Source organism: Acartia tonsa, chromosome 4 (assembly GCF_053477335.1).
Source record: "Acartia tonsa isolate MP-2025a chromosome 4, ASM5347733v1, whole genome shotgun sequence".
NCBI classification, from domain to species: Eukaryota; Metazoa; Arthropoda; class Copepoda; order Calanoida; family Acartiidae; genus Acartia; species Acartia tonsa.
In genome coordinates, this window is record NC_137263.1 from 51,708,911 (window position 1) to 51,734,791 (window position 25,881).

Consider the following 25,881-nt stretch of genomic DNA (forward strand, 5'->3'; position numbering starts at 1 on the left):
CGAAAGTTTTATAATAACGTTTTCTTGCAATGTCTTAATAACTTTGGGGACTTTTATTGAATTTTGATTGGTGGGTTCATTAAGTTAAGTGTTCAAACCTTTCGACCAACTAATTGTATTCTATAGAAGGGGTATGTTACATCATTGGGGATGTACGTACATCAAATATAACTTCTAATTTGCATTCTTTCTTTATAAAACTGAACTTACTCTGTTTTTGAAAATGAAGGATATGCTATTACATTTAATCTACAAATATTCTCGAAATTTTTCGATGCTTACCCCAATAGTGTCTAGCGAGCACAGAAATCCATACCTTTTTTTTTTAAATCAATTGGAAGTAAGGATGGTAATTATTTTTTCATGACTAACACACTAAACAATATTACCTAACATAACCATATCTAAAGTAAAAACAAACTGAATTACTACCCCCTCCCCTTATTGTTAATTCAATAAGAAATAGGGGGCGGGTTCTGAGCTCGACTAGGGCTTTTAAGGAAAACTGCCAAATTTATTGAAGATCTTTATAGTGCTTATTAAAAAAATGACGTCTTACAATACAAATTACTAATGATAGGCCGATACACAGACTAAATTACCAATGGCAGGCCAGTTCACATTTTAATTGGCCAATGGTAGGCCAGTAGGACGTCATTTTTATCGGAACTATCAAAGAATTTTATACGTTTTAATAAATGTGTTAAATATTTCAGTTATCATTGAGGCAGATAGAAGTTGGTATAAATACTCGTGAAGGAGGAGAAGATTTTTAAATTGATGGTGCTATCTCAACAAGAAATATCATTCAGTCACAGCAAACTACCAAACCAGTGAAAATAATAATAATAAAGAAATATAAACCTGATTATTTTTATTATTAATAATAATAAAAAAAGAGTTGCAACTCCACTGCTGCAGCTGCTAGATGTATTAATGTTAGAAGTTATAAAAAATATTATAATAAACAATGTATAATGTTAATGAACTGAGCTTACCAAGACAGTGAATTTAGTTTTTATCTTTGTTTTTTTTTGTTATCATGAATCAACTAACTAGCATAAATTAAGCGACTAAAAAAAGATTATATATTTAATTTGATAATTTTTATTAACCTCAGAAGCAATCAAATTTGTTAACAGTAACAGTTTAATTAGTCCAATATAAGTGTTTTTTTTTATGTGATGGTAATTTCCCATTCTTTTTAAAGTTTCTAAGAAAAAAAAACATATTTATCTTTTTTTAAAGCAATCTGTAGAAACCATCTAAAATAATATTTTTTGTCAGATCAATGCAATCTAGTAATAATAGAATTATAGAAAGAAAAAATATAAGAATAATTTTTTATTTTGGGCATTGGATTTTTTTATTGATGATATACAACAAAACAAACTAATATTCAAATTAATTTTTTTATATCTTTGTTCGTTGCTTTAATAATTTAATTCACTGACATCTGAGATGTGATCTCTCATTCTCTCCTGCTAATGACAAAACCTGTTTTGCCAGCCTGGCGTTTTCTTTCACCTGAAACTGAGTAACAGTAATGTAAAAATAGTTATCATATTATTGACAGCTTTCTGTGGATATTAAATGAAAGCATATAAGATTAAAACCAGTTTTGTTAGCCCCAAGGGGTTGAAGGCCCGGTATAACAAAACTTGTTTTGATTTTATGATTTTTATTTCAATATTCGTGGAAAATTGTCTGTAATTCGATGCTATACATAATTTTTCCGTATGTCTGAGAACCGGTTCTAATCCACTGGATTTTAATCGGTTTTGAATCCTTACTAGAAAAATAATTATTTTCTAATTCAATATTAATAAGAATGCTAATTATGTGATTAATTGTAGATAAATTAATCTCGCCCCCAAAGTCAAAGAGTACTAAATCGTGTATTTATACAGTTTAAAAATACTAGATTTTATCCAGGAATGGATTTTATCGCACTTTTAATCTTGCACTTCAATCAATTCTAAAAAAACTGTATTTCAGAGAAAATTCTAAACTTTTTGTATTGGGGGCAACATTATTTTATTTATTACTGATCTATCCTTAAACTTAATCCCTGTAATTTTTTTAAAATCTCCCAAAAACTATTAAAAGGTTACTCAACTGAAAACGCTAGCTGGCAAAGCAAATCCTCTGTTTCTTGATATTTCACCGTTTTACTCCCAACAAAATATTAGGATAAATTCAAAAATAGTTATTTATTGCATCGTATTATAAACAGATTTCCGCGGATTTAAAAATGTACAATTATAAGAATAAAACCAGTTTATTTGTCCCGAGATGGGCTAAAAAACTGGGTTTAATCTTATGATTGTAGTTTTTTTTTTATTCCTAGAAAACTGGATATAATGCAATGCTATACATAATTTACTGTATTGCTGAGAACCGGTTCTAATCCTCCGGATATTAATCGGTTTCGAAGAGATACTAGAAAATATTTTAAAACTTAATTTTGTTCATGATTATTTGTTATATGTAGCTGTTTAAACAAATTGTGATATTAATATATTAAAAAGCTGCCAATTTAAAAAGTGCCATGTATTGTTTATAACTTTCAAATGATCAAACCAACCAATAAGATGATTTCATACAAATCCTTTCTATAAAAAAAAAATATGTAAAATTAAAATGTTGAAATACCAAGTAACAATGTAAAATCTCAATTAAAGAAATAAAAATCTAACAACTAAGCATTTTTTTATTAACCCGCAAATTGTGTTCTATAAAACTCCACTTCCCATCAGGGATCTAAAGGTATAGGACAATAGCCGATAAATTGATGTACAAATCCTCCATGATGGTACACAAAAATTATCCTTTCTGTAGATTACAATCAGTAGTTAAAACTTTTGGACACTAAACTAAATGAATCAACCAATAAAAGTCCCCAAAGTTGTTAAGCCAACAGATAGGAAAATGTTATCATAAAACTTAGGGGACTAGTACAATAAACAGCCCTGCTTTTACTCGTCTCATATTTCCCCACCGCGCCGGTTAATGTCAAAAATAAACAAAATTGTATTGATAACTTTATTAAGAACATCTTATAATCTAAATATAAATATCTGATATGACGGATAAACAATTAAAAACACGAGTACTAATACAAATAAAGCCTGCAGCAAACATATTTAAATAGATATTAGGACTATGTACTAAAACATTATAACATTATATACAATTTAATTACTTAATCTACATTATTTTACAAGAAATATATCTATATCTTATTCTAAAAAGGGCCAAGGGAACTAATAATCTAAATTGGTAGATTTTTTTAATTCGCTGTGAGAAGCAGCTTATAGTGCCTAATAAAAAAAGATGTCATTCAATACAAATGACCAATGATAGGTCAGTATGCATTTTACATTTCGTCGATAAAAATGTATACTGACCTATCATTGGTCATTTGTATATTAAGACGTCATTTTTTATTAGGCACTCTAAGCTGCTTCCATAGGAATCAAAATTGAGTGATGCTCCTATTGTAAACTGGTTCAGGGTTTAGTACAAGGTTGTTGTCTAACCTGTCCAGGTTTGCCAGCAGGATTCCATCTCCTGTTCTGGCCAGACTATTGTAAACTAGTGTCAGGTTTGAGTACAAGGTTGGTATCTAATCTGTCCAGGTTTGCCAGCAGGATATTATCTCCTGTTCTTGCCAGACTATTGTAAACTGGTGTCAGGGTTGAGTACAAGGTTGTTGTCTAATCTGTCCAGGTTTGCCAGCAGGATTCCATCTCCTGTTCTGGCCAGACTATTGTAAACTAGTGTCAGGGTTGAGTACAAGGTTGCTGTCTAATCTGTCCAGGTTTGCCAACAGGATTCCATCTCCTGTTCTGGCCAGACGATCTGTCAACATGACTACTCCATACAACCTCAAATAAAAAATATATTTACAGTATGGCTTCGCAACCGATTATTATCCAGTGGATTAGAACCGGTTCTGAGCCATGGTGAAAAATCATGTATCAGGGCTAACAAAAATGTTTTTTATCTCTATGAGGGGTGGGGGATATTGGCCCCACAGGGTTAAAGCCTCCCAAGGAGTCATGCATAAAGTAAAAATTAACAATTTTTCATAAGATTTTATTGCTGTTTTTTTTTAATTTATAACTAAAAAATATTCTTATTTCATGTAAAATTTGTTTTCAAACAAGTGGTAATGAAATATTAAATTTGGAATTATCTTGTTTAAAAAAACCTGTGATGCCATGAAAGCCTGGAGTTAGACCAAGTAATGAATTCCTCCGCTGTTATTTGAAATCCTTCTTTTTGTACAACATAAGCTCTTGGCGGCTGAAAAAGAAGCTTTTTATAGTAACTAGGTATATAAAATGACGTCATACGAACCTACCATTGGTCAATTAAGATTTTTACTGGCCAGCCATTGGTAATTTATTATGTGTATTGGACTATCAGGGTCATTAATATTTCATAACGTCATTTTTTTATAGGCACTATTTAACATAATCAAAATTTAGTACAAAGTCAGTCGCACAAAAAATGCAAAAAATGCTTTGTTCGTACCTTAACACAGAGAGAGGGGGGACTTTGGGCTGTTTATTACACTAGTCCCCAAAGTTTTATAATAACGTTTTTTATTCGTTGGCTTAAAAGCTTTGGGGACTTTAGTTAATTTTGAATGGTTGATTCATTCAGTTGAATGTTTCAACCGCTAATTCTATTCTAGAGAAGGGATATCATTGAGGATGTACATTAAGAGATATAAGTTTTCCGGAATTTTAATGTAGGGAGTAGATTTGAAATCTGCATCAAATTTTAAGGATTTTTTATAAAATTCGTTTTTTGTAAAATTCTTTATCTAAAAGCGGAAATACATTTTAAGTTAATTAATTTTGACCAATAGGATAGGTGGATTTTAAACTACCTGCGCTCTAATTGGTTGAATGATGTACGACATCCAATCAGAGCGCAGATTTTTTAAATCCACCAATCACGGATGCCAAAATTAATTAACTTAATTTGTATTTCCGCTTTTAGATAAAGAATTATACAAAAAACGAATTATATAAAAAATCCTTAAAATTTGATGCAGATTTCAAATCTACTCCCTACATTACAATTCTGGAAAACTTATATCTCTTAATGTACATAAATGTAACGGCTATTATCTTATCACCTTAGATCCCTGGATTTTACACCCCCATGAAATGCAACATGTTTCATAGACAAAGGAGCTTGAACATTTTTCTGAGAATGAAATATATGTCTTTAAATATTTTTTAACAAGGATGACAAAATCCATAAAAGCGAAGCACTGAAACGGTAGGACAAACGGACACTAACACTTGTATAGTGTCAGAAATGAATAATCAGAATATAAATGTATAAATGTCGAAGCAAAATTGAAGTAAAATTGTTGAAAATCTGCTTGATACAGAATAATGTTTATGGACATACTTACATTTTTAGGACTTGATTATAGGGTTGCTTCGCTTATAGTATTGTACTTTGTTGTCCCAGGAATCAGTATACCAAAAATCAGATCAATCGGATTATTAGATCACATAAAAAATTGTTGTTAAAAAAGTAAAAAAATCAACATGTTTAAAATGGACGTACGGACATTATGGTAATGATGATAGAGTTGCTACGCTTTCTAAATCGTACCTAACTACTACAGGAATCACCATGCAAAGTTTGAAATCAATAGGACATTTCTAACATGCCTAAATTAGCGAAAAAAAGCTATCCGTTACGGACGGACGGACGTACGGACGGACCGACCCTAATTATAGAAAAGCTTTGCCTTCAAAAAGTATATATTTAAACACACACGTTTAAATACCCTGGAACAGAGAAATATCTGTTTTCTGTAAAAAAAAAAATTGAAACGCTGATTCAACAAAACCAGAATGTTAATCTGCAAAAGTCGATATTTAATTCTCCTTGGAGAGTTAAATTCTTGTTGAACAAATAATACAAAATTTAAAGCTGATATGTGTCTTTTAAACAATAACTAATAAACTAATGAATAATAATAGTTATTTATCGCATCATATTATAAACAGCTTTCCGCGGATGTAAAAATGTAGCCTGTGTCTTCGGCATTTAGGGGCTAACAAAACTGGTTATAATCTTATAATTGTACATTTTTATATTCGTAGAAAACAGGATGTAATACGATAAGCTACATGATTTTTCAGTATATCTTAGAACCGGCTCTAATCCAACGGATATTAATGTTTTCGAAGCCATAATGAAAAATATTTTTATGATTAGGAAAAATCCTGTAAATATTTCAAGGCTAGCTTAGGATTTAGGATTGCCTAAGTCTTAATTTCCATGTTAGCCTAATAAATTTTATAGGATTTGGCCATTTTAATTTTCAGAAATGATAGATTACTTTCACATAGAGATCTAAAGGGATAAGATAATGACCGATAAATTGATGTACAATTGTACATCCCTAATGACAATTCACAAAAATACCCCTTCTGTAGATTACAATTAGTGGTTGAAACGTTTGGACAATAAACTTAATGAACCAACCAATCAAAATTCAATAAAAGTCCGTAAGGTTATAACGCCAACAAATAAGAAAATGTTATTATAAAACTTTAGGGACTAGTGTAATAAACAGCCCAATGTCCCCTCCCTCCCTGTAATTACCTAAATTATAAAGTAGCTGCGCTACTAAAATTAAAATATTAACAACTTTACCTTGCCGATATTGTGAACAGGCACACCTCTGACAGCCACGTCCTCTACACCCGGGTGCTCAAGAAGTTCTCTTTCCAAAAAACTGAAAAGCAAAAACAATAAAAATCCGAACATTTTGTGATTTATATTGTTTGTATGTATGTATGTAGCACTAAATGTCTAAAGATAGAATTTAAGTTCACACGGAGATTGGAGGTGACACCAATCTAAGCCAACAAGCGAAATAAATCTAAAATGATATTTGGGGGGCATGTCGTCAATTTTACTAAGTGTTGCCCACCATCGACAGCTGAAAATCACGTATAGGTTTCGTTTTTTTTTCGAATTAATTTCGTTGTTGGTATAAGCTGTTGCAAAACTCTTACCTTGTTGAAACTTGAACCTTGACTGAATATTGAATTTCTTCCCCGGGTCGCGAATTCTCGGATTGGTCTTAAATGTTTAAAATATAACAAGATTACTTTTAATGAAAAACTGATGCCTTTTAAAATAAAAAAAATACTATCCTTTCATGTAAAGAAGAACAAACTAGCAAACAGACAGACAGACATACTTTTAGGGGACCATCCCAAAGATCATCCAAATGATAAAAGGGCATTTTTAAATTGATGGAGGAAGATGACACTGAATGCCTTTTTTTTAAATGCATAGAAAAAATTTGTATATAATTCCAAAGTATATAAAATATACAAATTATCTTTCTGAGAATGCAATCTAATTAATTTTCAATGGTTAGCGAGATTTTAACCATACTATTATTTATTTAAAGTAGTAAGCCTTTTTGTTAGTAGCAAAGGATCTCGATAACCACTGAATTGAACTGAACTTGCTCTCTTTTAATGAAACTTCTTTTTGGTCCAGGGATGTTTTATAGATATTTTGGGGGAGAGTACCTCCAATCTCCTAAGAGAATTCTCAGATAGAAAAAAATTATTAACCCCCCCCCCAAAAAAAAATTCTTTCTTCTACTTTCTTAAACTTAAATTGAAAATGAGGGGGGATGGGTCGACTTTACCTACCCCCACCATAAGTGACCCTAGAGGCTTTTCTGGGCTTAGCCGCTTGTACTTCTATAATAGAATAAAATAAAGGGGTATAGTCTATTTCGTGGCAATGCCTCTTAAGTGGCGTTTCGTCGTATTTTCATTGTAGCTTTTACCCTATTTCTAGCACCAATGGGTGACTCTAGTTGTCACGAAAGGGTCTATGATCAATTAAAGTTATTTTAATCAATTTTAATGATGATCTAACCTTGTCTTGATTTCTCGTAATCATTGGATCTTGGTGAATCCAACAGATCATCCCGAGAGCCACGTCTTGACCTAAACAATAAAAGGAAGAGTTGGACAAACGAACATTGACAGATTTAGAGTAAAATCGTATCAAAATATTCAACAATATTTAGAAGCTTATACGGTCCAAAATTACTTAAATACAGGAGGCTTAATATGGACATACTAACATTTAAGATTTAATTATAATTTGTTTTGCTGTTAACATTATGCCCAATGGTTCTGAACTTCTAGGAATCCATTTTTTTAATAACAAGGGGAAAAGATCCATAAGTTGCAAAGCACAAGCAAATTATAGCTGAGAATATGGACAAGGAGATTTAAAGAGCATTAGTTGGAAACAATAATAGTTTTTTGTAGAAAAAAAACACGAAACTTTACTGGCGTATTTTTATATATTATAAATGACAGACTGGCGGTCAAAGTAAATTAGCATAACTATACCTGGATCTCATTCCAAAAACATCCTGAGGTTCCTGATTTTGTAAAGACTTGTCCAGCGGATTCATAATAGCCGCGGCCACCTCTGCAGCTCTCAGGGTGCGCGGACTAGGAATGGCAGCTGTAACTGTGATGGCGTCATCGTTGTCATCATTCTTGACTACGTCTCCCGCACTGGTGTTAGCCTCAACGTCAGTATTTTCTAGGGTAGATAAATCATTTTGTTCAAGTGTTGGAAAGTAAGTTGTAAGTAAATTTGTTACAAAACTGCTTAAATACAGGATACTGTTTCAGGACATTCATACATTCGTACCTATTGTACCTTATTACAATAAGAATCAGTACTCCAAAAATCAGGCGAAAGGATAATTATAAGACATAAAAATTTTTTTTTTAAAGTTAAAAGGCAACATATGTTAAAAAGATGTACGAACTTTCTAATAATGATTATGGAGTTGCTACGCTTTCTAAATTGTAACTAACTGCTATTGGAATCACCATGCAAAGTTTAAAATCGAAAGGACAATTCTAACATGTCTAACGAAAAGAGATAACCGCGTTTCGGAAGTACATACGTACGGCCGAAGGGTCCGGCCCTAATTATAGAAAATCTTCGATTTAAAAGTATATTTGATAATAAAATTTGTTTATTTTTTACCTACAGCTTCATTTGCATCAGCATCTGAAACCTCAACTTGAGGAATATACTGCTCCAGAACACTTCGTTCAACCCGCCAATTCTCATCTCTAAGCAATAATAGCATCATATTATAGACAGCTTTCCGCGGATATTAAAAGGAAAAAATATAAGATAAAACCTTGTTTGTTAAACCCCAATGGGCCGAAGCTCGGCTAATAAAACTGGTATTAATTTCATCATTTTTATTTTAATATCTGTGGAAAATATACCTAATACGATACGATTCATAATTTTTCAGCAGGGCTGAGAACCAATTCTAATCTAGCAGATATCGATCAGTTTTGAAGCCATACTGTAAAGTCAATCAGTTGTTTCTATTTTAGCAGGCTTGCCCCAATAAGGTGTGTTTTTAAGGAAGTCGTTTTCTCACTATTTTATAACAACTAAAAACCATTCCATCTATGAACTGTGTAAAAATGTTACTAAGACATACCTTGGAATGTGCTGTATATAATACAGTCCTCCACGCAAACGTTCATGGTCCTAAACATTAAAGTCTCTGGAATGGATATACATAGAATAATACGTGGATATTCTGAGAGATTCTCGCAGACCCTGATAAAATGTTTCTCCCAGCTGGCTAATATTAAAATGATCCCGTTTCTTTAACTTATGACTTTACCCCATCCCCTCTCCCCACAATAGAGGAACATATTGAACAATATTAGAGTATATTAGCAACCTAAAAATTCCCCTGTCCCATCCACGTATTCTGTATGCATTGGCTCAGGGTTTTTAATAAAAATATCAATACAACCTATTCGTCTATCAAAATAACCCAAACTCATTATAATTTAGAATGCACTGTGGGGCCATTCGATAAAAAATTAAACATTTTACAGGCTTATTTGGGATCGAAAATTTACAGTGCAATGAATGCGAAAAGTTTACAGTTTAAATTAGAAGCGAAGATGCAGTTTTATCCTAAACCCTGTTTTAAATTACAATGAGGAGAAAAAAGGAGAGTGGTAGTTGTAAATAAAATATTCATAATATATAACCTGAAGTCTTGATTCTAGAAAATTGGTCAAATTTTCCTCAGTTTCTTCATGATCCGCCTGCCAAGTTATTTCAAATTTATTCAGGGTTTTAAAACCCAAGTTAATTTATAATATTCAGGGATCTAAAGGGATAAGACAATGGCCGATAAATTATTGTAAATCTCCAATTTTAATACACAATATTACCCCTTGTATAGATTACAATTCTCTCTGCGTGTTAAAATATATTGATAGAATAAATTGTTTCCTTTAATACAACGAATCCTCTTGGTACTTGACCATTCACCTAAACAAATGGAAAAATTGAATCAGTTAAAATCAAAATATCTTTGAATTGTACAGAAAGTTCTCTATAGATTAGCATCCCTCATAACGTATGTCTGGCAGTTTGTCTGTAAATATCTACCTCTATTGTTTACAGTATTGTCTAATAATGAAACTTTATTTTGACAAATTGTATGCCTCTCTTTCTACTACTACCCTTTTAAACCATCTACCAGTATAGGTGCACCTAATTGTGTTCAAGAATGCATGAATGTCTTTATTTGATTTACACTTTTAGCTGAGGTTTAGAGAAGCTAACTCCAAAGCCGCATCCCTCTCTACCTTCCCCCCCCCCCCCCCCCAACAACAAAAAAAGACACAGCCGTCCAGGTTACGAAAGCCACCCAGTAGGATTTGCCGCAGTCACGCGGCTTAAACAAACAACTAATAGTCAGGCGTAACCGCAGAAGATACACCCGAGTGACTAATTTTTTCCGTCGTAAAAAAGCCGCGCGAAGCTTTTTATAGTGCCTATAAAAATGGGGAGAAATTTAAAAACTTCTGACTGCATGACGTCATAATAGAATAATGGACTATTCTAATATGACGTCATTCGGGATACTTTGGCATAAAATTTTTTAATTTATCCCCTTTTTCCATAGGAATTATAAAGAGCTTCCAGCCGCGCGGTTTCCTAGCCTTGCTTAAGAGTCTACCTTGTCTGAGATGGCAATAACCGCGGCGTCTATAACACTTGTATGAGCTAGAAGCCGGGACTCGAGCACACTCGGGCTCACCTCGTACATCCAAAAGTGTATCAAGTTCGATATCTAGCACAAATAGGTTAAAATTATCAGGTAAAGATGGTAAATTAAAAAAAATAATTGTTATTCATTGAATCAAATTATAGATAGCTTTCCGTGAATATTAAAATGAAAAACTATAAGATTAACACCAGTTTTGCAAGTTCCGAGGGGCCAAAGTCTAACCAAAATTGTAAGTAAATTTGTTGCAAAACTTATTATATACAGGATAGTGTTTAAGGACATACTTACATTTTTTAGGACTTTATTAAAGAGATGCTTCACTCATAACATTGTACCTTGTTGTAAAAGGAATTAGTATACCAAAAATCTGATTAATAGGATTATCATAACATGCAAAAATTTGTTGTCAAAAAAGTAAAAAAGCAGCATTTTTTATATGGACGTACGGCCTTTTTGGTAACGATTATAGAGCTGCTACGCTTCCTAAATCGTACCTAATTGTTATAGGAATCATCATGCAAAGTTTTAAATCGAAACCCTAATTATAGAAACGTTTCGCTTTTTATAATTACCTTCTCAATAAAGTGTATTACTCCGTCTTTATCATAATACCCCAGATCTCCTGTGTGAAAATATCCCTCTGAATCTAGGAAACTCTCGTCCTTGTCCTTGTAGCCAACCATCAGCTGGCAGGTCTTCACACACAGCTCCCCCTGGCAGCAACAACAATTGAAGCTTTACAAAATGTCCCCAAAAATCAGCCATGTGACGTCATAAAAATGAGGGATTATCTATCACTTTTTTTTCAGGGGTTTTCTTCTCTACTTCATCTGTTCTCCTCTAATCCCTCACCTTATGACGTCACATGGCTGATTTGGCAGACGACACTTTGTAAAGCTTCTGAACAATTAATAAAACTCAAGCAATGACCGATAAATTGAAGTACATCCCCAATGATGATAATCAAAATTACCCCTTATGCAGATAACAATTAGTGGTTGAAACTTTTAGACACTCAACTTCATGAACCAACCAATTAAACTTAAATAAAATTCCCTTAGGTTGTTAAGCCAGCCAATAATAAGACGTTATTATAAGACTTTGGGGACTAGTGTTATAAACAGCCCAATGCCCCCTCCCTCCCTGGGTCTTAAATCTTGGAAATTAAAGGATATAACCTATAATAAGCGAATGTCAGAATTTTTTTATTTTTGTAAAGTTAAAAGATTTTTTCTTAATGTTTTTGAAAGCATTAATTGAAAAGGGAATTGAAAAACATTTAAAAACATTGAAGAAAAAAATTTAAAACATTTTCTCGTATTCATTCGAATCCGGTGGATAGGAACCGGTTCTCATCCATACGAAAAAACTATGTCTAGCATCGTATTATATCCAGCTTTCTACGAATATAGAAATGTACAATCATAAGATTAAAACTAGTTTTTTTAGCCGGTGACTTCGTCACCTCGGGGCTAAAAAAACTAGTTTTAATCTCATAATTGTACATTCTATATCCGCGGAAAGCCGTTTATAATACGATGCGAGAAATAACTATTAAAACATTGAAGAAAAAAAATAAAAACATTGAAATAAAATTGAAAACCTAATCTTTATGGGAAACACTAAAACTTTCTAGTAATCGTAAAAGATGTTTATGTTTGTCATGCAGGCAGGAGCTTGACACCGCCAGACATTTACCTGAAGATCTGACCCGGTGACTGGTTGTCCTGACACTCTGTCAATAATCTTGAAAACTGACCACATGTTTGGCAGCCCCACTGGCATCAAATGATCATCTGCAACGTCAACCTGGATAATTTAAAACTGCATCAAGCAGTAAGGATTTTTGTCTGTAGCTTAAGTTCTCAATAACTACTTGACTGATGCATTTTTCTCCTTTTTAGGAAAGCTTCACATAGATCCTAGATTGGTTTTAGGCTGATTCATGATTAGAAAAGTTGTAACACATCACAATAATATCATTTTCAAATTATTCTATATACTAAAGTAGTTCATTTATGTAGGTCTTTAATATGTATTACTTATGTATGTATATTCTATTAGATCTTAGGAATAAATTAATACCTCCTTTCATATTGCAGCCTAGAAATAACATTTCTTACAAATTCGATTATGTTTTTGTACAAAATTCATATACATTTTCATAGTTGCTGCTTATTGTGTGTTAATAGTTTGTTTATGTTCTCTCCCATATTGTGTATCTAATATGAAAGATGAAAACTTTATCAAGACTGCAACATTTTAAGCTACTTTTTCCATAATAATTTTTTATTTAAGTCAAATATAATTTGGACAAGGGAAGGATATTTCAAATCAATAAATCTTTATTGGCTTTATTATTTTTATAGTTATAAAAAAATTATAAATAAGGATTTTTGTTGAAATAAAATGCATTTTATTGTGAAAAAATACCAAGGCTTTGGTTATGAACCATTATATTTACTGATTCAATGATGATTAGTTATGATTCAAACAATATTTCAAAGAATGAAAGCCTTTTTTTCTAATTTCAAAATTTATGATCCTTGTTTACCTTTGAAAAATAAATATTTATGTTATGTATATCAAAATGTATGCATCTATAATATGTGTATGTGAAAATATGAGGTAAATTCTTATGCTAATAAATCAAAATGTACAACAAAAAAATTAACAATATTAGATGGATTAGGATTTTTTTTAGTTTTGGGGGAATATTTTTTGTTAGCAGAGGATTGGGGGTGTTTATTTCCCTTAGAATCTAATATTTGAGATATTATAGAATATACCTTTTGATGTTACTAGCGGATTCGCCCCCTTTAGGCCTCTAGGTGCACTTGAGGAGGGGGGAGTTGAATCCCAAAACATATTTTTTTAATTTTGATTTTCTTTTTAAGTAAAAAAAAATTTTATGTTTTAGTCTTTCAAATTATTTATTTTGGGGGGGAGAGTAATTTTTTCTAGGGACGATTCTCTTGGGAGGGTTGAGGTACCCTCCCCAAAAACAGTTATAAACATTCACTGGACCTATGAGAAGCTACCCTGTGAAGGAGAACCCAGCGGTTAGCGAGATCCTTCGGTACAAACAAACAAACAGACAGACAGAGAGACAGACAATCAAACATCGTTCTACTTTGTATTATAGATTATTAATATCCTTGTTTATAAAATACCTTGATCATTTGTTTTGTTCTATCTTTGGGATAGTTGAGTGTTAGAAATCCAGTTTCTTTAGTTCCGTAGGCTTCTCTAAAAAAATTTGAATGGTGCTTTCCTTCAAAGTGCCTGTTAAGCCTAAAAAACTCCCCCGCTCTCTTATTTTTAAAATAAATTGAAGGGGTAGGTTTCATTCCTATGCCCTTCGGGGTTATCTATTACCAAATATAACCTAACCTAACCTGTCCTAAAGAAATAAACACACAAACAAAAAACTTCCTATTTCAATTTATCTAAAAAAAGGAGGGGGGGGGGGGGGTATGTCAGTGATCGACAGGCAATTTTAAGGAATACACATTTGTTTTTTATTCAGTTTCTAAAAGATTTTCTTGTGTAACAAAATCATGATTCAAACCTCTAATTTGAATACCATGTTTTTTATACGAGACATAGGATAAGAAATGTAAATAAAATAAAAACTAGCTAAAAATTGCCTTGCCTATTAAGTAACCTATACTTAAAAACAAATTAATTTCCCCTCCCAAGCAAATTCATTTCTAATGACCTATCCACTCAATTCTGAGTCAGAAGGAAGGGGACAATGGGTTGTATACTACGCTAGTCCCAAAAGATTTTTGATCGAGTTTTTTTATTCTTTGGCTTGTGGACTTTAGGAAAGTTTGATTGGTTGATTAATTAAGTTTCAATCACTAATTTTAATCTACAGAAGGGGTGACTATATGTATTATCATTGGGGATGTACATTAATTTATCGGCCATTGTCTTATCCCTTTAGATCCATGATTATTACCTGATATATCTTATATTTGGATTCTTGTCGAGAATATCCTGCCTAACTTGAGGACCAAGTAAAGATCCACCTGTCATAATCAAGCGCAGATGGCTCAAATCATACTTTTCAACTATACAAATAATTGCAGTTAAAAAGTATTCCTAAATAAATTATCAAAATGTGCGTCGCAGGTTTTCCTTAATTAAAATTTTATTAGTTAAAACATTGTTATTAGTTCATTAAAACATATTCTAATTAATTGACAAGAGATCAACCCCTACCCCCCCCCCCCCGGCCCCCCCTCTTTGATTTTTATATTTGTTACTTTAGGTTAGGTTAAATCTGATAATAGGTAGCCCTAAAGGGTTAGGGCATTGAAGGTATAGGGCCCGGAGGGTAAAATCCCCATCGCAAAAGTTAGGCTTAGGAAACGAATACCTCCTTTTCTTATTTATAATTTGTTTCAAAAATAAGGAAGCAGCTTAAAGTGCCTCATAAAGAATGACGTCATACAATACAAAGGACCAATAATAGGCCAGTATACTTTGTAAATTACCAATAGTAAAATGTATACTAGCCTATCATTGGTCATTTTTCAATATAATACCTGTAGAAGACTGTGTTAGCATTCTCATTTGCCAGGGATATAAAATTACAGAGGTGATACTTGGATCAGATAATCCTGAAATAAAAAATGATGAAAATATTAATTTAATTTCAAAACAAATGTCAAAATCAAGTTGTTTAAATCCACTGTAAGCACAATCTTAAAACAGAAAAGTTTGTATTATAACATATAGAAATTTTAAAAAGTCTATATGGTAAGTTAAGCCATTTATTTTTTTTTGCTTGAAAAAAGAATGATATACATACAGTTTGACATCTAAAAAGCCTTTGATAGTTTTATTGTTTTATAGCATTTCTTTTCGGCTACTAAATAAATGAAGTTTTATAATTAGTGCTTAGTAATGAAAATTTAAAAACAACCTTGTAGAAGATTTTCATCACTGTATTCTGAAAGGACGTACAAACTGGTTCCATGAACAGCTGATAAAGCAAAACTGTACAGTCCTAAACATATGGATAGAATGCAGGGGACATTTGGCTGTCTATTACACTGGTCCCTAAAGTTTTATAATAACGTTTTATTATTCGTTGGGGGTAGGTGTTTTGTAGGTGTAGGTCTTTTGTAGAGTAGGTCTTTTGTAACAATGCCTTATTCACATCTTTAAGGGTAAACTTATGTTCGATGCCGAAGATCTTTATATTGTCTATAAAAAAATGACTATACACAAACTAGATTAACAATAGCATACCAGAATACATTTTAATTGACCAATGGTAGGCCAGTATGACGTAATTATTTGTACGCACTATAAAAAGCTTCTGAGACTTTACTTATTTGTGCAATATGTAATTGTACTGAGTGTTTTCAATTACAGATGATTTTAACTTTAAAGTTGTAAAGCACCAACATTTTTTAAACGTCCCTCAAGGAACCCAAGGAACACATTACACTTTCCAGCGCTTTATAATAGGTTTATAATTTAGATTTATTTACATTTTTAAAGGAAAACTTTTGCTGAATGCAAAAATATTAGGGATTTTACATGCAACAGTTTATAGACTAAGTTTCGAAGTCGCCATCTTAAAAACTTTTGTCTTACCTATTGTGTGAAAAAACCAGCAACCACTCAAGATAACAGAACTCTGATTCTAAAAATTATTATTTTGCGAGTTTGTGATAGAATATTAATTTCAGCAAAACATAAATAATTTATAGGAAAGTAACTACTTTTTAATTTATCAATGTCCGCCTGTCTGTCATATGCTATGAAACAATTGCTTAAAATTATCGCTCAGTCCCTGAATATAGACAGAGACGGACGGATATTGGGCTGTTTATTACTCTAGTCCCCAAAGTCTTGTATTAACCTTTTCTTATTTGTTGGTTTAACAACTTTGGGGACTTTAATTGAATTTTGATTTCATTTTGTTGAGAGTCCAAAAAATCCACTAATTGTGATCTACAGAAGGGGTAAATTTGTGCAACATCATTAAGGAAGTACATCAATATTTATCAGTAATTGTCTTATCCCTTTAGATCCCTGGCTCTCACCTGATCAAACCAATGATTGGAGGTACCACCCGGACTAAACATCTGTGCAATCAGACTCTTACTGGTGTGCTGCACAACTGCCTGGTCATCATCCTGTCCAGTCCACACAAGATAGATGGGTTGGGTGTCCCAGCCCCCGTGTCGCACATGCCCAGTTGTCTAAGTAAAGTAAAAGAAGTTTTAGTATGATATTATGGTCTTGATAGTTGACCAGCCTAGCTACTTGTTTAGTTCCTACCTGGTAAACATATTCCTCTAGTTCCTTACATACCTGTCTTGATGGTTGACTAGCCTAGCTACTTGATTAGTTCCTACCTGGTGAACACATTCCTCTAGTTCCTTACATACCTGTCTTGATGGTTGACCTGCCTAGCTACTTGATTAGTTCCTACCTGGTGAACACATTCTTCTAGTTCCTTACATACCTGTCTTGATGGTTGACCAGCCTAGCTACTTGATTAGTTCCTACCTGGTGAACACATTCCTCTAGTTCCTTACATACATGTCTTGATGGTTGACCAGCCTAGCTACTTGATTAGTTCCTACCTGGTGAACACATTCCACTAGTTCCTTAATGGTGACTACTCCTGGGCCATGATCAGATTCAGCATGCGGGTCCTAAAATTGTATGAAATGTGTTACTACTAAGCCGTAAAAATATATTGTTTGTTTATTATTTAAATAATTACTTAACAAGTTATAACAGGATTAGTTTTCATGAAAACTTATGCCTTTTTGAAATGATAAAGAGATTACTGATCATTTCAAAAAAGCATTTAAAGTTTAAGTAATTAAGTAGTTTTTGCACACGTTTTGTACAAACAATATTAAAATCCACAGTCCACACACAGATATACATACTACCCAGGAATCTAAAGGGTAAGACAATTACTGATAAATTGATGTACATCTCCAATGATAATACAATAAGTGGTTAAACCGTTTGAACACTCAACTTAATGAACCAACAAATCAAAATTCAATAAAAGTCCCCAAAGTTGTTAAGCCAACGAATAAGAAAACATTATTATACAACTTTAGGGACTACTGTAATAAACAGCCCTTTGTCACCCCTCCCTCCCTGCATACTACTACCTCTTCTAACTTAGAATATACCTGAGCCATAAGAATAACTGTTTCCACACACTCAACTTTTGTCTTCACCTCCAGTGCCTCCTCCAGGTTGAACTCATCACATACCAACACCTTGCAGCTGGTGCTCCGCAGCTGCCGGCTCAACTTGTTGGGATGGATGAGACAGTTGACCGGCATGATGGCAGCCCCCAGCTCCCAGACAGCCAGGCAGATAAGACAATATTCAATGTAGTTGGTGGCACACATACACACAACTGTCGACACTCCAACGCCCAACTTTGCAAGCCCCTATGATAAAAGAATCAGCTTATAGTGTCCGTAAAATATGACATCATACAATACAAATGGCCAATGATAGGCCAGTATTCATTTTACCGTTGGTCATTTAAAATCTATACTGGCCTATCATTGGTCATTTGTATTGTATGAAGTATTTTTTTTATAGGCACTACAAGCTGCGTCATAATGAAACAAATTTTGAATACCAAAGAGACCAAAAAAATTTATATTAAACGTTGATAGAAGTTATTTATTGTTTACTGCAACAATCAAACGCTTAACATACATAAAGAATAAAGTATTACAAAGACAAAAATGACATGATCTATAAAAGCGAGGCTCTGAAACGGTAGGACAAACGAACATTAACTATTGTAGAATGTCAGAGCTGATTAAGCAGAATAAATGTATATATCTAAACAAAATTTTAAGTAGATTTGTTGCAAAACTGATTATATACAGAATACTGCTTAAGGACATAATTACATTTTAGGACTTGATTATAGAGATACTTTGCTTATGATTTTGTACTTTGTTATCCTAGGAATCAGTATTTAATCTCTTAAAAAATTGTTCTAAAAAAATTAAAAGTTTAACATGTTTTAAATAGAAGTTCAAACATTCTGGTAACGATTATATAGTTGCTACACTTTCTAAATCTTACCAAACTAATACAGGAATCACCATGCCAATCTTTAAAATCTAAAGAACGAGTTACAGTTACATACGGATGGACCGACCCTAATTATAGAAAAGCTTCGCTAAAATTTGGTTATAGTTATAACTAGAAGTTACCTTTTTAAGTTTGTCTACATTTTGCACGGCATCCTTAAATGTTTCAGTCCGACCAGTTGATATGTCCTGCAATAAAACAAACAAGATTGGTTGTTATGAAAAACAGATGCCTTTTTGAACTAAAAAAGCAGGGAGGATGGGGACATTACTTATTACACTGGTCCCCAAAGTTTTATAATAATGTTTTCTTATTAGTTGGCTTAACAACTTTAGGGACTTTTCTTGAATTTTGATTGGTTGGTTCATTAAGATGATTGTTTAAACGTTTTTACCATTAATTGAGATCTAAAGAAGGGTTAATTTTGTGTTTCGTCATTGGGGATGTACATCAATTTATCGGTCATTGTCTTTAGATTCTGAAAAAAAGACTACTGTCCTTTCTTGGAAAGACATACAAAGCTAGTGTCTTTGATTGATTAGGCTTAGGATAATGATTTAAAATCTGTAAGAACAATTGTTATAGCCCTACTGTAGCAAAGTTAGAGTTTTTTGTTAACTTACTTATACGGATGGACTTACAAGCGGACGATACGATATGATACAAGATTTTTCAGTATCCTCTGGATATTAATCGGTTTCAAGCCATACTGGAAAATGAGCCCTAACCTTGAGCCAGATTTTGTTCTTGTCTTGGCTGTTTAGGCTGTTCATGATGAAGGTGGAGAATGTTGTCCTGGGCAGTTCCAGTTCTCTTTTCCAAGCACTGAACTTGCAATAGCCTGCTGTAGATATTATTCCCTAAAAGTAATTAAAGGGTGTTTAAAAGAGAAATTCACCCTTTTTTTAACACACTAATTGCGCGGCTTCTGTTAATTGTTAGAAATTCTATGAGTTCTAGTTTCTGGAAATATAAATACCGTCTTTGTGCTGTTTGTGCTTTAGTAGCTATGTTGTAAAAGTGTGAGGAAGGTTGGAAAATTCAACTTGAAAGTAAATATAGAGAAGAATTTGAAATATTTTCCTCAGTTTAACTTGATTGCTTCATCACAATAAAATAGGACTTTTGTTGTTACTTAATTCGTAATTAAGCAAAACTAATTATTTTTATAAAAAAGGGCAAGATCCACAAATTTTATACAAACAGAAACACTTACGTCCTATTACTTAGGCATATAAACAATTTTGCTTAGCATAATTTTCCAATTACGCCCCTAGAGTCCTGTAGAGGCACTAAAGGTTGGAGGGTGACGATAAGTTGACCCCTTGTCTATTTTCATTATAATTTTTTTGGGGGGAGGGTGGGTAAACTTTTATAGGGAGGGTGGAGATACGCTTCCTCAAAATAGGTAAATTCTTCCTTTAACCTATAAAAAAAGCTTTACTATAAAGAAGAACTACATCGGCTAGTGAGATCCTACGCTACAGACAAAAACAGGTTACTACTTTAGGATAAGTAACTAAACCAAACAAAGCTGTATAATGGTATAAAAAAAATTTAGTTAAAAAAATTTCCTACCTTATATTTTGCATGTAGAGGGTGTACTATAAGATTTGGGTTTCCGCCGCGCTTTTGGTCCGCGGAGCTGCCACCCGCATCTCGCTGATAAAGATTCCGCATCCTGTTAGTATTTTAATTTCCATTGGCTTCGAAACAGATTGATATCCGCTTAATTGGAACCGATTCTTAGCCATACCACATAATTATGTATAGCATCGTATTACAGACAATTTTCAACGAATAAAAAAATAAAAATCAGAATGTAAATGTAGTAAATGTACAAAGTCTAATACAATTGTAAGTAAATTTGTTGCAAAACTGCTTAAATACAGGATAATGTTTAAGGACATACTTACATTTTTAGGACTTGATTATAGGGAAACTTCGCGTATAACATTGTACTATATTGTCTTAGGATTCAGTATTCCAAAAATCATATGAATAGGATAATTATATCATATAAATAGTTGTTAAAAAAGCAAAAATCTACATGCTTGTAATGGAATAACGAACTTTCTGGCAACGAGTAAAGCGTTGCTACGCTTCCTAAATCTTACCTAACTGTTAAAGAAATCAACATGCAAAGTTTGAAATCGATAGGACAACTCTAACAGGTCTAAATTAACGAAAAGAGCTAACCGTTAACGACGGACGGACCATAATTGTAGGAATGCTTCGCTTTTTAAAATGTAATTTGTATTATAGAGTCCAAAATATTGTTAGAATTATAATGGAAATATAAGAAATTATAAATACCCTAAATGTTAGTCAAGTTTGTGATGGAGCTGTGTGTCTAGTCTCCATACCCAACTAGGGTCGGGTACATACTAACAAGCAACTCAGGGCCTCTTCACAGGATAATATATTACATATAGGTTACATCAAAATGGGAGAAAAAAGATCCCCTTTTTTTGGGCAAAAAGCTTTAGGGAAAGGAGTTATGTAGTAGGAGTTATGGAAACAGGGATCTAAAGGGATAAGACATTAGCCGACATTCCCAATGATGATTCACGAAATTATCTGTTCTGTAGATTACAATTAGTGGTTATGATACTCAACTAAACGAACCAACCAATCAAAATTCAATAAAAGTCCCCAAGGTTGTTGAGCCAACAAAAAAAACAAATGTCCCCTCCAATTGAACCAATTAATTTAAAATTCAATAAAAGTCTCCAAAGTTGTTAAGCCAGCGAATAAGAAAATGTTATTAGAAAACTTAGGGTACCAGTTTAATAAAGAGCCCAATGTCCAATTTCTCCCTGCCTTGGAATCCTGAATTGAATAAGTTTACTTTTCATAACTGTATATGATAACAGTAGATTTGAATCGGAAGTGAAATTTTTACAGGCAAATTCTATTTGGGAGTGGTGGGGATTTTTTAGGGGGAGGGAGGTCAACCCCCCTCCATTTTTAATTCTTATTACCCTCCCCCAAAATAGATAATAACCTTACTAGGGCCAACATGAAGCTACCCTATAAAGGAGAACCCGATCAGTTCAGACAGACAGATATACAAAGATCATATTACTTTATTAAATACTAGCGGCTACGCCCCTAGAGGCCTCTAGTGGCAATTAAATGTTTTGAGAAATAACTTGTCTATGTTATCAACTGTTAAATTCTTGTGTCTACGCAGCGCTACTACGCTAACGAGACTACGCCAGCGACACTATGCGGCGGAAATATTTCATTTTTTTCGATTTTATTGTGATTTCTCTTGGGAGGGTGGTGGTACCCTCCCCCAAAATAGTTAAAAACCTTCCCGGGACATATGAGAATCTACCCTGTTAAGGAGAACACAATCGGTTCAGCGGTTAGCGAGATCCTTCGGTACAAACACACAGATACACAGACAAACATCCTGTTACTTTAGTATAAGGATAAGGATTTTAGTAGAACGATGTCTGTCGTTCTGTCTGTAGCTCAAGATCGTTCAGACTCTACTATTTAGGAAATATGCCTACAGGTACTGTGATGTTTTAAGCTATTTTCTTGGGAAGTAGGACATCCTCACCCCCCCACCCCCAAAAAAAAAGGAGTGTGGAAACCCCCACCTCAGTGCCATCTTAAAGTGAAATCTACCTACTGTGTAAAATGTGTACTTTTCTCAAATATTTTATTAAAAGGGCAGCAGATCTAATTATAGCAGATTTAGGAAAAGATTTTATTTTACCCAAACACAGTTATGTAAATGTGTTTGCAAAGAAAAATTATCCAAAGCATTTTAGGCAATTTTTTAAAAATAAGAAAATTTTTTTCATTTTTTAATGCCATTAAGTGGAAGGGGGATGATACAGTGATCTAAAGGGATAAGATAATGGCTGATTAATTATGTTGTTCATCCCCAACAATGAAATACCAAATTACCCGTTCTATAGAACTATTGGTTGAAACGTTTGGACACTACTTAATGAACCAACCAATCAAAATTCAATAAAAGTCCCCAAAGTTGTCAGGTCAACGATTAAAAAACGGTATAACAAAACTTTGGGGACTTGTGATATAAACAGGCTAGCCCAATAACCACTCCCTCCCTGGGTATATACAGCCATTTCAGTGTCTCGGAGAGTCAGAAAAGACATAAATAATGTGTCCAAACTAATTGTAAACTTATCACAAAAGCATAACAAATAACAGTCATGTCATATTCAAGGTTTTTTAGTAACTATCCAGCTTCTGATACTTGATATTATACCAGGGCTCGGCACATCACAGGTAAGGTTAAATTGAAATTTGCTGCTGAAAGAGACTGTAGATAATGGTGGCTGTGGCTGAGAGAGGCTGCAGCTAATGGTAGCTGCGGCTGAGAGAGGCTGCAGCTAATGGTAGCTGCGGCTGAAAGAGTCTGAAGCTAAAGGTAGCTGCGGCTGTGAGAGGCTGAACCTAATGGTAGCTGTGCTAAGTATTGCTACAGCTAATGGGGGCGTGGCTAAGAATTGCTGCTGGTATGGTGGCTGCGGCTGAGATTTAACTGCTGAAATCTTCATGAGTGCTGGAAAACTATCAAAATTTTCATCTACCGAAAGTGTCATTTTAGGATTTCTATAACTTTTTTTTGTTATTGAAGCTGAATGCTTCAAATTTGGGGTGTTGGGTCTACTTGTGGCAGTCTTTCAGCAGTTATAAGGTTTTGCTTCCTGCAGACTTCATTTAATCATGCAATAACTTGCGAACGTATATACAGTTAATACTTAATACTTAGTCTGATTCTTAAGATTTTAATTCTATTAGGGTCAAGCGGGGCATAGACCAGTCTTTTCCGTAAGCTTTCTAATGGTCTTGCTTTCATTTGAAAATATTAATATTTACCCCATTTTTTTTTTTTAAACGAAAAATTTCCGGTTTAGCCCCGCCCCACCCTAGTCTTTTTCATTGCTTAATAGAAATGGAAAAATTGCTTTTATGCTAAAAATTAAAAATTCTTACATTCATAAAAGTTGGGGGAAAGTTTTTACACCTGTTTATCTCTTAATTTATGATATGTTTCCCCTTTCCTGTCATATTACATTTGACATTTAATATAGAGCACAAATTCTTTGGCAATCAAATTCTTGCCTAATTCAGTTGGGGCTGTTAAACAGGGTCACAGAAAAAAAACATTTATTTAAATTAACCCAGCCCCTTGGGTTTTATTTTAAAATAGCCGGTATTTTGTGGCTATCTTTCTTTTGCTGTAGTTTATATGATATTTTTAAAACAAAAACAGGTTCCATCAAGGGTTTAAATGCAGTTTGACTAAAATGTTCTTAAATGTCTACTAGTTGTTTTATAATAATACTATAAAAGAGGTATATGTTAAAATTTTTACCGGATTTTTTTTAGTTATAGGTTATTAATTTAGCAAAAGGAGTTCTTATCTGAAATTACACAAACTTGTGCAATTGTGGTATGCGGCAACTCTGGGCCATGCAGAAACCAAGACATTATAGTGATGCTACGCACCCAGCTAAATCCTGTTATTCTACAATTGTAAAGCCACCTGAAAATATGTCAGATAACGGTATTGATTTCATCCCTCAGTTGTCCTGCAAATGGAGGGAGGGGTGTTACCCCTCCCTCTCCCTTCTTCAGCACCGGAACCTTCCCCTTCAACCACCAAGTTATCAGCACCACCTCAACCCTGAGGATAAAGGATCTAAGCCTTCCCTCACCTGATAGAATCACCCCCACACAGACTGTTGTTGTCACAGTAATCATCAAACCTTCCCTTTTTAGTACCCAGACCTACCACTCAACCCCTCTATGCTTATCTACCTATTGTGCTGTTCCATGGGCTATCCTGCCTCCACCGGACAGGGATAGCCATCTACCTAACCATTGCAACTATCTATGTTTTACTTGTATGATTTACCTTTAACTATCTTTATTCCTAATCCATATGTATTTATATTATGTTGTACAACTTTAGTAACTCTTAGACCTTCAATAAAGGAACAACTGAATAGATGCTGTTTGTTATTTAGTGATTGTTAGAGAAGCGTAGCTTCTCTATAGTAAGGTGTCCACGTCTGTCACACTGCCGTAGTCTTTTCGAACTCTGGTGTCTGCCATTTATCCTAGGCGGATACCACAACTTGGTGACAGCTGTGTGAGATTACGGCAAACCACAAGTGTAGAGCAGACGCGCAGCTGAGGCTAAGGTACTCCCAGCAGTGAAACTGGCAAAACTGACACAAGCAACCTGAATTACCCACCCTGGATAGCAAGGTCTAACTCTGTATCCGGCAGTTGTGGAAGCAAAACTGGCAAAAACTGACACAAGCAACCTGAATTACCCACCCTGGATAGCAAGGTCTAACTCTGCATCCGGCAGTTGTGGAAGCGAAACAGCGAAACTTGACGGAGAACCGCGAGAAGCGCCGACATCTAACGGAGAATTGAGCGCTCAAGGGCTGAAACAGGCCTGCGGACTGGCTGAAACAGGCCAACTAAGTGCAAACGGCTGAAAATAGGCCAACATTTACTGCAAGAGATAGCAGGATTCGAACCAGCGGCGCTAGCAGGACGGGACATTCCCTGCCGCCATCAGCCGGATTTGGATA

General features: G+C 33.8%; 2 protein-coding genes across 5 annotated transcripts in view; one reads left to right on the forward strand and one right to left on the reverse strand.

The window, feature by feature from the left end:
• The window catches only part of LOC145317675 (integrin alpha-V-like), a 68,709-nt gene extending 67,741 nt beyond the window's left edge, over nt 1-968 (forward strand). For all 4 annotated transcript variants that reach the window (XM_080158839.1, XM_080158835.1, XM_080158838.1 and 1 more), the window contains one exon: nt 717-968. In XM_080158839.1, coding sequence (XP_080014965.1) covers nt 717-726 — 10 coding nt within the window. In that variant the 3' untranslated portion in view covers nt 727-968. The remainder of the gene's footprint in view (nt 1-716) is intronic.
• A 2,069-nt stretch (nt 969-3,037) lies between these two features.
• LOC145317676 (luciferin 4-monooxygenase-like) lies at nt 3,038-21,668 on the reverse strand. Its single transcript, XM_080158840.1, has 25 exons — nt 21,596-21,668; nt 20,858-20,960; nt 20,008-20,139; nt 19,402-19,467; nt 18,349-18,615; nt 17,779-17,850; nt 17,233-17,391; nt 16,781-16,829; nt 16,101-16,184; nt 15,721-15,795; nt 15,132-15,243; nt 14,338-14,413; nt 12,863-12,973; nt 11,737-11,877; nt 11,114-11,227; nt 10,380-10,419; nt 10,134-10,189; nt 9,566-9,615; nt 9,091-9,179; nt 8,436-8,634; nt 7,951-8,021; nt 7,065-7,131; nt 6,700-6,781; nt 4,217-4,311; nt 3,038-3,890 (listed from the first exon to the last, which is right to left on the reverse strand). Exons 2-25 carry the CDS (start codon nt 20,957-20,959, stop codon nt 3,770-3,772), a joined length of 2,430 nt encoding a protein of 809 aa, XP_080014966.1. The 5' UTR covers nt 20,960; nt 21,596-21,668; the 3' UTR covers nt 3,038-3,769.
• Between the last annotated feature and the right edge of the window lie 4,213 nt (nt 21,669-25,881).

Coding starts and splice junctions, on each gene's coding strand:
- LOC145317676 (XM_080158840.1), bottom strand. CDS start 20,959: ATGCGGAATCTTTATCAGCGAGATGCGGGTGGCAGCTCCGCGGACCAA. Junction 18,616..19,401: donor ATGTAGACAAACTTAAAAAG/GTAACTTCTAGT, acceptor CTTTTATCATAG/GGGCTTGCAAAGTTGGGCGT. Junction 6,782..7,064: donor AAGGTTCAAGTTTCAACAAG/GTAAGAGTTTTG, acceptor TTTGCTTTTCAG/TTTTTTGGAAAGAGAACTTC.